At 35.0% G+C, this 15,517-nt stretch overlaps 1 protein-coding gene across 12 annotated transcripts in view; it reads left to right on the top strand.

Moving 5' to 3' along the window:
* The window catches only part of ADK (adenosine kinase), a 494,936-nt gene that overhangs the window by 165,700 nt on the left and 313,719 nt on the right, over positions 1-15,517 (top strand). For all 12 annotated transcript variants that reach the window (XR_002893073.3, XR_003677644.2, XM_024132043.2 and 9 more), the window contains exon 4: positions 11,742-11,820. Coding sequence is in view for 10 of the 12 variants with exons in the window: in XM_024132043.2 (XP_023987811.1) it covers positions 11,742-11,820 (79 nt within the window). In the remaining 2 variants the exon portion in view is untranslated. The remainder of the gene's footprint in view (positions 1-11,741; positions 11,821-15,517) is intronic.

Consider the following 15,517-nt stretch of genomic DNA (forward strand, 5'->3'; position numbering starts at 1 on the left):
TTTGAAATCTTCTCCACTCTCTTGTATTTTACTTTTCTTCTCAGAAACAAAGCAGATATATAGATAGCTTTCATATTATTGTCAAAAAGTATCAATTGGTTATAAAGTATTTAATAATATGTGATATGAGAGTGGAAAGCATTACTTAGAATTTAAATTCTCCTATATACTATCAGCACAAGTATTAAAAATTCTTTATAAGTATATGATATATTGCTTTCTGCTTTTTCCATAAGGTTAGTCTTCCAAGAAATTCTGAACTACATTCCAGTGACATTCATTTTTATTTAAAAGTTTTCTTTAATAAAAATACTTCCATTTAAAAGTGAATATAAATACATGATCAAATTGTAGAAAATATAGAAAAGCAAAAGGCTTATGTCTAAAATACTGATGGGCTGTTAATGCGATTCTTCTGTTCATTTTTGTTAAATTCTAACGAAAAATACTGAACATGTTGAATAGCTTTTTATATTCTGATAATCTCTTTGAACAGTAAATATAAGAACATCCCTTATTATATTTTGGTTTTCATAAACTACACATGTTCATTTCTTACATTTTGTGTTCTTTCCACTTTATCTTAATTGGCTACCTATATTTTCAATGTCATTTTTCATACATTTGTTTATTCATTCACTCTATTTTAATTGTATCATCATAAGCTGCCAGAATTCCTTCTTAGAATAGTACAGCATATAAACAATTATCATATGAACTATATTATATTCTGTCCAATGATAATCATTCTAATTTAATCATTCCACTATTTTTGAATATTTTGTTTTAAACTTTATTATATCTTTTGGTAATATGTTCAGCTCTTGCATATAGCATTATTTATGATTTTGATTACTTCCTTAGGGTAGAGTCCTAGAAATGGATTTTTATGATAGTATATAAAAATTTTGTGATTCTTGATATGTATTGCTAAATTACCTTCCAAAAGAGTTCTGTCACTAACACTGTATGGTTATATCAGCTTTTTCACATCTCTAGTAATGCTGAGTATTAATAGTTTATACTCAACCAATTTAATGTGCAGAAATCTGTTTACATGTTTTTGATTACTAATGAACGAAGCTGATTCTTTTTCAACATTTATCATTTTTCTTTTGTTTATTGTTCATTTGTCCATTTATATGAGCCATAATAGTTTCTTTTTCTCATATGAGAATATTAAAATAGTATTTTAAAAATATTGAATCAATAAATTCATTAAAAGTAAATGTTAGGGCTTCCCTGGTGGCGCAGTGGTTGACAGTCCGCCTGCCGATGCAGGGGTTACGGGTTCGTGACCCGGTCCAGGAGGATCCCACGTGCCGCGGAGCAGCTGGGCCCGTGAGCCATGGCCGCTGGGCCTGAGCGTCCGGAGCCTGTGCTCCGCAACAGGAAAGGCCACAGCAGTGAGAGGCCCGCGAAGTAAATGTTAAAATATATAAAATGATAATTAAAATATTAAAAAAATATTTTGGGTAAAGATAACCATTTTTCATATTTGTTAAACAGTTTTTATCCTTTATATTTTAAGTTTTTAATTTGTTTGATTTTGCTTTTATTTAGAAATGCTTTAAATATTTTCGTTACCAGATTTGTTGTTCTTATTCTTTGTTTGCTTCTGTCAACAGCAAACTCTCATCCAGAAGTTTGATAAGCTCTGAATCCAGTTTTCTCTGGCATTTTATTTAAGTAATGTTGCCTCTGGAATTTTTTAGCATCATAAAAGCTGCATACTTTATTAATTTGAACTTCATAAATCCTACCAGATTGCTGGTAGGAAAATGTATCGGCTACTGTTCTTTCAATTGTGTTTTTGTTTGTTTGTTTGTTTGTTTGTTTTTGGCTGCATTGGGTCTTCATTGCTGTCCACGGGTTTTCTCTAGTTGCGGCGAGCGGGGGCTCTTCTTCGTTGCGGTGCAGGGGCTATTCTTTGTTGTGGTGCATGGGCTTCTCCTTGTGATGGCTTCTCTTGTTGTGGAGCACAGGCTCTAGGCACACGGGCTTAAATTAAGTAGTTGCAGCACGTGGGCTCTAGAGTGCAGGCTCATTAGTTGTGGAGCATGGGCTTAGTTGCTCCACGGCATGTGGGATCTTCCCGGACCAGGGAACGAACCTGTGTCCCGTTCATTGGCAGGTGGATTCTTAACCACTGTGCCAACAAGGAAGTCCCAGTTGTGTTTTTTGATTGAGGTGTTTGATATGCCCACTCCATTCCCACAGAGAAGCTCAACCAAATGGAGAAAGTAAGAATGTATCTATAAAGTACTAAAATTGCCACACATCTCTCCCTGTAGAAAAAAATCACGTACTGGAAATATATAGAAGTTCCCTGCAAAATATAAAGATATCATAAACTCTGTCATCACTAAACAACTTAGAAAATAAGGTTTTTATATAATTGATTATATCCCTGTAAAGCTGTAATCATGGTTTTGAGGCTTATTAATGTTTTAGCCTGAACTTTTTTGTTCTTTCATTAAAGATACACAGTCCTTCATCTTTTCCTAGCATTTTCCACTGTGTACACTGATAGTTTTGACACAGATAATGTGGACCATTCATACACAAACCAGAGATTTTGTATCAACTAGAAAAGTGTGTAGAGAAAGTGTGGTGAATCCATGCAAGAGATTAAAGAAGATAAATTTTTCCTCAATGCAGTTAGTTCCATAAACAGAAATTTTTCTGGGTTTGATAATCAACTACTTAGGAGTTCCCTTTTTTTAATAGGATTTTTCTTCTCTCCTGTATTTCCTTTCCTAATACCATCCAACTGATCATCCGGAGTAGAAGTGTCAGAATTGTTTTCCCTCTGCCACATCTTTCACCTCCAGTTATTTATCACATCTGATGTCTTAAACTTCAGAAATGATTCCTTAGCTTGATCACTTCCCTGTAGCCCCTTAACTCAGCCTCTGATCTTAGGTATGAACTTTTCCAAAGGCTGGCGATCTGCCTCTTTTTATCCTACCCTGTCCTCAGAAGAGTGCTATCATCATTTAAAAAAAAAAAAATCTGCCTTTCACACTATTAGTAAACAGATGTTAAAAATTTCTAGTTGCCTTCTGAAGAGTGTCTAAATTGATTAGCCTGGCACAGAGAGTTATGTCAGTTTTTACTATTTTATCTACATTACCTGTAACTTATTTTCTGAATATGTTAAGAGTTTTTGTTTTACCCCTGCCCTTCAATATTTTTTCTCCCTTATTTGTCAAATTATTGTTCAAATGTTAAACTTTCCCTGCCTCTTTCATTCAGAAACACTTACTTCTCTGCTCTGTGTTTTGTTCTTTATATAGTTCTATTTATATAATTGTATGGAAAGTTGCTGTTTTCTTCCATTATAAGATGAAGTAGATTTTTAAATGTTTTTATTAGAAAACAATTTATATGCTTATTACACAATCAAAACAAATGTATATAAGATCCATAATTGCTTGTACTTTGGAGCGAACCACTGTTAACACCTTGGTTGTAGTCTTCCAGGTCCTTTTTAGTACACATGTATATTGGATAATTTTGTTTGCAGTATACATATATATATTGCATTTTTCTTGGATTATATTGTGCATATGTTTTGGTTACTTAATATTTCTAAATTGAAATATATGGAAAATATCTATCAGTAGTATAAGTCTACAACATTTAAAAATATTTAACTCTTTAGTAGAAGCAATGCATACACACAGTAAAAATAAATCAAAGTAAAAAATTAAGCATTTCTCTCTAAGACTTCCAGTTTTCTGAAGTGGACCTACCCTGTCATTCATCAGAATTCATCAGGATTTATAAGGCCAAAATTTGGAATAAGACTAATTTGCCCATTGATTCTCACTGCTATTTATTCTCTGTGCATATTATGCTGGAGGTTCTAGTGTCTGCACTAAGGCAGGAAAAGAGGAGAAAAAATTTTTTCCTTATTCACAAATGTTGACTATATATGTATGGCAAAAACAGGAGAATCATTGCTATTAATTAGAGATGTTAGCAACTTGATTGGATAAAAAAATTGATGTAAAGATTATATTTCTAAATACCAGCAACAAATAAAAATTAGGTTTAAACAAATATCATTTACAGTACTGTTAAAACATAGGAAATATGAAGTCGTGACTATAAGAGATGAGCAGGATTTATGGCACAAATTATGAAACTAATAGATGTTAAAGACCTAAATAACTATACTGTGGTATATACCGTAATCGTGGATTGGACAGTTGTCAGGGTGGGGGGGTTGCTGCATGGATCTTAGTTGTGCAGCATGTCGGCTACAAGTGGACAATTTAATATTGGAAAGATATCACTTTTCCGTGTATGTGTGTGTGTGTGTGTGTGTGTGTGTGTTTGTGCAAGGAATCCTAGTCAAAATTCTGACAAGTTATTTTTTGGAAATTGACATCTGTGTGTGTGTGTGTGTGTGTGTGTATAATTGGAATCCTAGTCAAAATTCTGACAAGTTATTTTTTGGAAATTGACATCTAGTTGTGCATTTATGTGGAGGGCCAAGAATAGTCAAAGCACTCAAGAAGAAGAACATGAAGAGGGCACTTGTCCTTCCATTAAGACTGATAAAACAATAATATCTAAACAGAAATGGAATTTTTGCAGGGGTAGGCATATAGATCAATGAGTCAGAATAAAGAGCCCCCCCCTCCTTTTTTCTCTCTGTATATACACACATACACACACACACACACACACACACATATTTGTCTGTCTGTCGGTCGGTCTTTGGTAGTGGTGATGGTCATGGTAGTTACACAAGCACTGAATTTCAAAATACTATTTTTAAATTGTATATTTATTTCAGGTACCTTTAAGAAATTTATAAAAAATAAAACTGAACTAAAAATGAAGAAACAATTTTTAAAAACTTTCCCTTCTTCTCCACTCCATACAGGGGCAAACACTAACAGGTTTGGTTCTTTTTTAATTAAAAAAAATCAATTAATTAATTTATTTTGGGCTACGTTTGGGTCTTCGTTGCGGCATGTGGGCTTTCTCTAGTTGCAGCGAGCAGGGGCTACTCTTCATTGGGGTGTGCGGGCTTCTCATTGCAGTGGCTTCTCTTGTTGCGGAACACAGGCTCTAGGCGCGCGGGCTCAGTAGTTGTGGCTCGCGGGCTTAGTTGCTCCGCGGCATCTGGGATCTTCCCGGAGCAGGGCTCAAGCCAGTGTCCCCTGAATTGGCAGGCGGATTCTTAACCACTGTGCCACCAGGGAAGTCCAACAGTTTGTTTTTAATAGTTTACCGTTATAAATATAAATAATGTAGTTATGCCCCATTTTTTGAATTAAGTTACTTATCTATTGACTCATCGGAAAGCTGAAGAATATAGTGCACATAAACTGTTTTTTCTCCTTTTTCCTGCCTCATTGTCTTACTTATGTTATTTTAGATATTTTAATTTTTCTACTGACTTATTTATTTATTTATTTATTTATTTTAAAGCTTAGGGGAAGTCAAGAGACTTCTTCGCAACAGGATGGAAATTTTATTTTATTTTATTTTACTTATTTTTGGTTCCGTCCGGTCTTCATTGCACATGGGTTTTCTCTAGTTGCGTCAAATGGGGGCTACTCTTCGTTGTGGTGTGCAGGCTTCTCATTGCGCTGGTTTCTCTTGTTGCAGAGCACAGGCTCTATGTGCGCGGGCTTCAGTAGTTGTGGCACATGGGCTTAGTTGCTCCGCGGCATATGGGCTCTTTCCAGACCAGGGATCAAACGCGTGTCCCCTGCATTGGCAGGGGGATTCTTAACCACTGTGCCACCAGGAGAGTCCCGTGACTTTATGACTTTAAACCATATACTTAAAGTCTCTTTTTAAAAAGTTGATCATTAACAGGAGATACTTGTGGACTCTTTTCAAATGAAGGAATGAGAATAAGAAAACTTTTCATCTCTCCATTCTTCCATCTTCAAAATGTCAGTGTTATAGATGATGTTTTTACCTTCTGTTTTATAAGTATAATTAAATGTTACATATTTTATCTCTGCATAGATTCGAAAGTTGAAAACCAAACAAAACATCATTACTGAATAACTAGGTAGATATTTTTCTCTGTAGAACCAAGTAGTGTGATTGAATGAACTCTTAGAAGAGAAAATACAATCCTTTGTTATTAAAATTTGTACTATGTAGGGGAGAATTTTACATGAAAAAAATATAATAGACCCTCATTTAGATTTCTTTCCAAATACTTACAGTTTTCCAAAGTCATACACAGTTGTCACTTTTTCCTTTTTTTTTTTTAAACCCCAGGCAATTTTTTTCTTCCTCCCTTCCTCCTATCTTTCTTTCTTGGCTGTGCTTCAGGGCTTGTGGGATCTTAGTTTCTTAGTTCCCCGACCAGGGATTGAACCTGGGCCCTCAGCAGTGAAAGCACCAAGTCATAACCCCTGGACCATCAGAGAATTCCCTCTTCCTTTCTTTTTGATTTATATACCAGCATAGAATACAGTAGTTCGTTGTCTTTTAGTTTCCTATATTAAGTCTGGTGTTATTCTGATTCTTATTCCTTTTAATGTAGTGTGTTGTTTTTCACCCCAGAAGCTTTTAAGGTTTTCTCTTAATATGAGAGTTCTGAAATTTAACAAGGTATGTCCAAGTGTGGATTCCAGTCCCTACTGCCGAGTATAATTGCTTGGTGTTTGGAGATATCTGAATATTATATATATATATTTTTTCTCTTTTGATGACTTCTTTTTTTCCTAGTGTTTCTTTCTTACCCTTCATTATCTCTGTTCTCCTTTTCTGTTATTCATGTTAAATGGATCTTGGACCAGCTAATTCATTCTCTGTTCCTTTTAAGTTTTCTTTCATACTTTTCAGCTCTTATATTTTTGATCCAATTTGTGGGTATTTTTCTTAATTTCAGTTTCGTTGTCTTCATCTTTTTAAAATCGGTGTCCATTTTAATTGCTTAGGTCATTGATTCAACTATTAATTTTAAAAATTCAACGGTGGTAAAGTTAACTTATAGCAACTCTGTTATTCTTTAATTGTTTTTTTCGTATAACTAGACAGGTAGGTTTCCCCGAATTGTCTCTGAGAAAAAACTAGGCAGAAAGTGAAAAACAGTGTGAGAGTTCCTCAAAAAGTTAGACTTAGGGTTACCATTTGACCCAGTGGTTCTACTCCTACGTATATACCCAACAGAAATGAAAATGTTATATCTACACAAAAACTCATACATGAATGTTCATAGCAGCATTATTCCCAATATCCAAAAGATGAAAGCAACCCAAGTGTCCATTGTTGGATGAAGGGATAAACAAAATATGGTATATCTATAACGGAATGTTATTCAGCAATAAAGAGGAATAAAGTACTTATATATGCTGTAGCATATATGAATCATGATAACATTATGCTAAGTGAAAGAATCCAGTCAACAATGCCATACACATATGTATTATTCCATTTATGTAAAATGTCCAGAATAGGTAGAAATACAGAAGATAGAAAGTAAATTAGTGTTTGTTTAGGTCAGGGGAAGATCATGTAAGATTGGGTTTTGATAGCTAAAGGGTATGGGGTTTCTTTTTGAGTTAATGAAAATATTCTAAAATTGTTAGTGATGATGGTTACAGAAGTATAAATATATTTTAAATGATCAGATTGTAGACTTCATATGGTTGAATTGTATGATATATGAATGATATCTCAATAAAGCTATTATCAAAAAAATAAGGAAAGGAAAAGAAAAAGGCAGACGAGGAATCTACACAGTTGCTAGATAAAAGAGGACTTTTTCATGACAGACTAGAGCATTTAAACAGATCTGACTCTTGTGGGTAAGGTAGGAGTGGTTGGGCAGCTACCCTCGTGTACCAAATATAGTATTTAAAGAAATTGCTCTTGCTGTTTTGTCTCCTGCCACTGCTTTGTCAATTCTGTTACATGTGCTTTCTGTTAAATTAGAATTTGTTATTTCTCAAATTCGTTGTCTGTGCGTGGCATCTTTCCTTGCTTTGTGGTGCTGTTATACTTTTGTTCATTTTCATATATAAAAAACATACTTTTTGACATTCAGTCAGATTTGGAAGAGGAAGCAAGCATATGATTCCTCTTCCATCTTGAAATGTGAGGTTCTATAATTTTTATACCCCTTGAACTAATTTTAGAGATAACATTAATAAGCAAAATTTTGGTTTCTGTAGAAAACTCTTAGTTGACTGGAATGAGGAGAAATACACTGATTTCTATGTGTTTGTAATTAACAAGTAATTCTGAGACTGCAGTTCTGAATTTGACTAACCAGTGAGTTGTATGTGACCTTTGTTGGACAGTCTGCTCAAATACTTTATGCCTCACTTTCCTTGTTTGTTAAATAAAGGCATTCTGTTTATCCCTTTTAATTTTAAAATTGATCATGTTTACAGTTGACCCTTGAACAACATATGTTGAACTGTGTTGGATCCACTTAATAAGTGGATTTTTTTTTTTCAATAAACATAGTTTACAGGTCTTTAAGTGTGGGGAAAAGTTTGTGTTTGGTTAGAGATCACAGTATGTGGAATCAAAAGAACTAGGCTTTGAGTCCTGATTTTATCCAGACTGCTTTAGCATCCTGCCCTTGGGTGAGTCATTTATCAATTCCTTTATTTCTGAGGCAGAGATAACTGTCCCCGGGTTTTTCCACAGAGGGGTGGGGGATTGGTGTGTTGACGCCCCTCTTCCCCTCTGTCCTGCCTGAACAACTCGCAGTGGAAGACCTTCACATAACTTTTACAGTCTGCCTTCAGTGTCCATGGTTTTACATCCCTGGATTCAACTGACTGAGGACTGTGTTGTACTGTGGTATGCAGGTATTTGTTGAAAAAAAAATGGAAAAATATAGGAGCTAATAATACCCACCTCATAAAGTTGTGAGCATTTAAAAAAATGATGATTTGGATAAAATGTTTAAAACAGTAATTTTGGCACACATAATAAATATTATATAAATGTTAGCTGTGGAACCTCACCCTAAAACGTCAGAGGGTTCTGAAATCCTGTAAGTTTTAGAAAAACTGAATAATAGTCAGACAGGTTTCTTTGTTTCAGATATCTCAGTGCCTTTAATATGCTGATACGCACTGTGAAAATTCAAGATGGAAATAGAGTACACACATTTCCTACGCTTATTTAGTCACATAATCCTTTTTCTCTAGACCGTCTTGCAAAGCTAGTGTTCTTTTAAAACCGTAATAGTCTAGAACCATATTGGTCCAGTAAGGTAGCGGCTAGCCTTGAGGTTATAGATACTCAAATTTAAGTTAATAAAGTTAAATAAAGTTTAAAATTTTATTTAAAATAAAACTCATCAGTCACACTAGCCACCATTCATGCGTTCAATGGCCACGTGTGGCTAGTGGCTGTCAAACTGGACGCACAGATACAGAACATTCCCACTGGAGTCAGAAAGTTCTGTTGGATGGTGCTGGTAGAATTTGATAACAAAAACAAAGTAAACAATAGAGTATGTAGTTGGTTTACTGTAATTTTAGTATCTATAATAAATTTAGGCCCATCTAGTTCTTCCCGAAATATTATAGCTGTTTGATTCTTAGTCATTGGAAGGAAGAAATTAATGATGATGGAACGCAGAAGACTGTAACTTAAGGGAAGTTCTTGAGAAAGTGAGAAAGGGTGGTGTTGCTGTAGGAACAACAAACTGGGTGGCCTACAACAGAAATTTATTCTCTCAGTATTCTTGGGAGGCAGAAGTCTGAAATCAAGGTGATAGCATGGTTGTACTCCTTGTGACCAGCCTAGGGGAGAATCCTTCCTTGCCTCTTCCAGCTTTTGGTGGGTATTGGCATTCCTTGGCTTCCTTAGCATATGGCCACATCACTCCAATCTCTGTCTCCATCTTCACATGGTTTTCTCCTCTCTGTCTTCTCTTTTGTCCATTGTAAGAAGACCTGGCGTTGGATTTAGGGCTCACCTGGGTAATTCAGGAGGGAGGATCTTACCTGAAGATCCTGAACTTAATTATGTCTGCAAAGACCCTTTTTTCAAATAAGATTACATTCACAGGTTCTGGGGGGACATATCTTTTTGGAGAAATTGGCTTTTGAAAGTAGAATGACCTCAAACGAACATGGCAGTTGATCACTGTATGTTTACTTTGTCTATTCATTCTTCCTTTCTCCTCCAATCTCTAATATCACTCTTAGCTGTTATATAGTTCAGAAAGTAATTAGAAGAGAACATTTCCTAAACTACCACAATTAGCCACCTATCTGCATCTGGGACTATGTACTTAGTTTTCTCTCCTGTTAGTAATAGGTGAATTTTATTAGTGGTATACAAATACTGCTGTTAACGTTTTGGCAGGTTTGCTAATTGTGTTTATTGGCATCTCAGGGTTTTATAGATGGGATCTGAAGGCAATTGGAAGTATGGAAGTGGGTATAATAACTTTTTCCTACTCCTACTGTAACCATTTCTGTATTTATGTCTTTTTATATTTTGAAGTTCTGTGAAATGTTTCATTTGAGTAAAAAGATCTACTTCCATACTTAAAAATTTAAAGTTTTGAAAATACTTACAAGACTGGCATCTTTTTTGAATACTCTATTCACATCCCAATCTCTCTCTTCTTTGATCTTCTGTAGCACTTGCTGTCTACGTTGCATACATTTTGTTGGTTGATAACTTGGTATTTTAAAATTTTCTTTTTCATGTGTATTCATCCTTTTGTCCCTCCAAAGCTTGTAAATCCTTTGAAATTAAAGTGTATACGTATGCCCTTTGGTTACCTCCCACAGCATCTAACATGTTAGAGACAGGTAGTAGGAAATATTGACTTGTGATCTGGATTATTAAATGCTATGTAATTTGAGACTTATTAGAATCAGTATCCATAGCCCTTTGTCTGGGTATGTGTAATTCTAGCGGTTTATATGGATCATCTTGTATGAAAAGTTTTATGTATAGTTAGTATATGTATTTTCCTGGAGAGAAGTTCTCTAGCTTTTATCAGATGCCAAAGTAATAAAGTATCAAAGGTTTAGTTCATCTCTCTCTGCCCCTATAATATTTGGCAGATACAGAAATTGTGTCACTAAGCAACTTTCCTAGAATCATACAATCCAATGTAATTTCTCAATTCTTTAAGTTATAAACCAATAGCCTTTATGATATCTAAAACTTTTAGAACTTATTAGAGTATACATTTGTAAGGATTTTAGAGTTCACTTAATATAGGAAGACATGCATTGCTTATAAATAATAATTTATAAAGTTTTATTTTTACCTTCTGTTTAGTTTAATGGCTAATTATGGTCAGCCTATATATTTTAAATTCTTATAGTTGTACACTTGTGGAAAAAATTTCTTAAGTATGGAAATTTAGCAAAGTTGTTTTTTATACAGCATTTTAATTCATTTATTCGACATAATTATGTAGTTCAAAAAGTTTCAAGAAAAAAAAAAAAAAAGGGCTTCCCTGGTGGCACAGTGGTTGAGAATCTGCCTGCCGATGCAGGGGACACGGGTTCATGCCCCAGTCCAGGAAGATCCCACATGCCGCAGAGCGGCTGGGCCCGTGAGCCATGGCCACTGAGCCTGTGCGTCTGGAGCCTGTGCTCCGCAACGGGAGAGGCCACAACAGTGAGAGGCCCGCGTACCACAAAAAAAAAAAAAAAAAAAGTTTCACTAAATGTGATTTAATGAACTTCTAATCAGAAGAATTTGCATTGTGACAACTGACAAATGCTAACTTACTTTTTTCTACTGTGATTTCCTTTTAGGTTTGATGAACTTGTAAAAAAATTCAAAGTTGAATATCATGCTGGTGGCTCTACCCAGAATTCAATTAAAGTGGCCCAGGTTGGTTAATTATTTTAAAGGTGATAAAGAAATGGATTCAGAATGATTCTAGACTTTTGGTCATTGTGCATAATTATTCCAATCTATATTTTGTTGCTATAGAATATTTCTGTTGGTTTTGAATGTTTATTATTCATTTACATTTCTTAATTTCTTGTGGAATCCTTTGATTATTATTTTATATTTCATGTTATTGATTTGTAGAAATTCTGCATATTTTATAGATAGTATTCTTTTTTATTCTATAAATTTGAAGTATTCCTTGTTTGTCATTTGAACTTTAACTCTGCTTATCATGTCTTTTACTTTGCCAGAGTTCTTAATTTTTTTTAATATAGTTAAACTTTATAGCTTCTGCATTTCATATAATACTTAGAATGGAATTCTTACAACAAGATACTATAAGTTTTCTTGTTGTATATATAAATACATATATACCTATATATCTACACAGTTGTATGTATGTATGTGTAAATTTATGTATCTGTGTCTATATCTATATACGTCTTCCAGAGGATAATTGGACAAACTCATTTTGACATATACTCTACAAGTTACCAGCGTGACCTAATTTTAAGTGGGAGCGTTAGTGTTCTATATAAAGTTTCAATTATGAAGGACATGAAAAAGCTTTACAAACTTCTGGTTCTTACCTCTACGATTTGTAAACTAGCTCAAAATCCCACTAACTACAGTCAAAGGTCACCTCTGATAGACTCAGGTCATTTTGATTTTTTTTATTGATTAATGCCTTCCCTTTGAATTTTAATTATGGGCCAGAGAAGTGGAAAATTGACAAACAAAGGTTGAACAATTTCTGTTTTTTTTAACTAACTTTTATTAGATTTAGACATACACTGTAATTACCCTGCATACTTCCAAAGCTCAAATTTAATCATAGTATTAAAATATTGTAGGTTGTAAAATATTGTGTGCAGTGGCCTGAGGAGATGAGGTCTTTGTATTTGTCAGCTGATTTTGTTTGTTTGTTTGTTTAACATTCCGGTGGTCACTTTGTGAGCTCAGGTTAATGGAAAAAAGACAGTTTACTTCTGTATTAGTTTTCTCAGGCTGCCATAACAAAATACCACTGACTGGTTAGTTTCAACAACAGAAATTTATTTTATTACAGTTTTGGAGGCTGGTGCCATCTAAGATGAAGGTACTGTCAGGTCTGGTTTCTGGTGAGGCCTCCTTCCTGGCTTGTAGATGGCTGCCTTCTCACTGTGTCCTCATGTCGGGGTGGGGTGGTAGAGGGAGCGTTTGGTTCACCAGGAGCCAAATCAACTGTATCTTAGTATTGGATTTTCCAGCCTCCAAAAAAATTTTTTTTTGTTGTTCAAGCCATCCAGTCTATAATATTTGGTTATGGCAGCCTGGGCAGACTAAGACAAGTTATATACCCAAAAGAATTGAAAGCAGGGTGTGGCAGACATACGTGTAAACCCATGTTCATAGCAGCATTATATTCACAGTAGCTAAAATGTGGAAGCAACCCAAATGTCCTTCAGTGAATGAATGGATAAACAAAATGTGGTATATGCACACAATGGTATATTTTTCAACCTTAAAAAATAAGGAAATTCTACCACATACTACAATATGGGTGAATCTTGAACATATATACTAAGGGAAATTACCCAGTCACAGAAGGATTAATGATGATGATTCCAGTTATATGAGGTACCTAGGTTAGTCAAATTCATAGAGATGGGAAGTAGAATAGTGGTTGCCAGGAGTTGTGGGAAGGGGAGATGAAGAGTTATTGCTTAATGGGCATAGCGTTTCAGTTTTACAAGATGAAAAGAGTTGTAGAGATAAATAGTGGTGATGGTTGTACAACAATGCAAATGTACTGTATGCTTTAAAATGATTAAAAAGGTAAATTTTGTATATGTCTGTTTTACTACATTTAAAAAATAAATCAAAAATAGATTATAGAAATGCTTCAAAAGGGAGTGGTATCAACTTGATTCAAGTTACGGATTTCATTTGTTTATTCAATAATCAATGAGGCGACATAACAAGTCAAAAGCATGGGCTTGCTCTTGGGGCCATGGGAGTCCATTAGAACTGGGTTTGAGTTCACGCTTTGTCACTTTATTGGCTATGAAAGCATGAGCAACTTTTATGGGCCTTTCACCTGTAAATGAAGGTTAATGCTTATTGCAGGTGGAAGTTGTAAGGATTTATGGGATAATGAATGTTTTAAAAAATTATTCTTCTTTTTGTTTTAATTAATTAATTTATTTTTTTTTGGCTGGTCACTTTATTGGCTATGAAAGCATGAGCAACTTTTATGGGCCTTTCACCTGTAAATGAAGGTTAATGCTTATTGCAGGTGGAAGTTGTAAGGATTTATGGGATAATGAATGTTTTAAAAAATTATTCTTCTTTTTGTTTTAATTAATTAATTTTTTTTTGGCTGTGTTGGTCTTCATTGCTGCACGCAGGCTTTCTCCAGTTGCGGTGAGCAGGAGCTACTCTTCATTGCAGTGCGCAGGCTTCTCATTGCAGTGGCTTTTCTTGTTGCAGAGCATGGCCTCTAGGCACACGGGCTTCAGTAGTTGTGGCACGTGGGCTCAGCAATTGTGGCTTGCGGGCTCTAGAGTGCCAGCTCAGCAGTTGTGGCGCATGGGCTTAGTTTGCCCCGTGGCATGTGGGATCTTCCCTGACCAGGGCTCGAACTCGTGTCCCCTGCATTGGCAGGCAAACTCTTAACCACTGCACCACCAGGGAAGTCCCTATCCTACTTTTCAAAAGAAAGTTTGGAAAGTTTGGAAAGGGCTTTTTTCCCCCCATTTTTCTGAATTTTCTTCATCTTAACAGAATGTAAATTTACCCAGTCATGGACAGAACAGCCAGTTTTTTGGCTCTCATTCACTTAAAAATACTTATTTCAATCTAGTCTTCAGTTGAACATCTTGTTTGGGTTTTTAGTTCCCCTACTATTTTGAGAGGGCTTTTCTTTTACATCTGATTGATGATTCAACTACATAATTGCCCAGTTATAATTTATGACTAGGGTAACCACAGAGTTTTGAAAAACATTCCTTTAGAAGTATTTTCTTTAGAAGGAGAATTCTTCAGATTTTCCTTGGCAGTCATTAATAGGAAGAACTGATTCCTTTGTACATAAAGCAGATATTTGTTGGGCATCTGCTATGTGCTAGTCATTGTGCTAGGTAGTAGCTGGTAACATAAGCTATGTCATCTAAATTTTAAGTAAAATGTGATAAAATATTTAGAGCCTTAGAGTGAACAATCTTGATATAATCTTGCTTGAATCTATTGTGGTGAATGAATGAGGTTGAGCTTTACGCTGTTTAAAAAGTCTAGCCTGGGACAGCGCATCCAGGAAGGTTCTGGTTTTTGTTTTCTGTTAATGCACTTGATTGGTTGATTTGGGGCTTTTGTCTTCTTTTCTTATTCATTTGTGTTCTCCTTCACCTCTGAGAACAACTGGATTACAGTCTTCCATTTTCTCTATCACTCTAGGTTACTGAAGAAGCAAATACTGGACAACAAATACCAGTTCAGTGTAGCTACACTAACTGAATGTATGCTAGGTGCTGTGAACTGTAGATCTAAAATTAGGGCCACGAATAAGAGTAAGAATTCAATCATCATCGAAGTATTCATAAACCATTTTTTTAAGATTTTTTTTTGATATGGACCATTTTTAAAGTTTTTACAT

This window comes from Physeter macrocephalus, chromosome 20 (assembly GCF_002837175.3).
Source record: "Physeter macrocephalus isolate SW-GA chromosome 20, ASM283717v5, whole genome shotgun sequence".
NCBI classification, from domain to species: Eukaryota; Metazoa; Chordata; class Mammalia; order Artiodactyla; family Physeteridae; genus Physeter; species Physeter macrocephalus.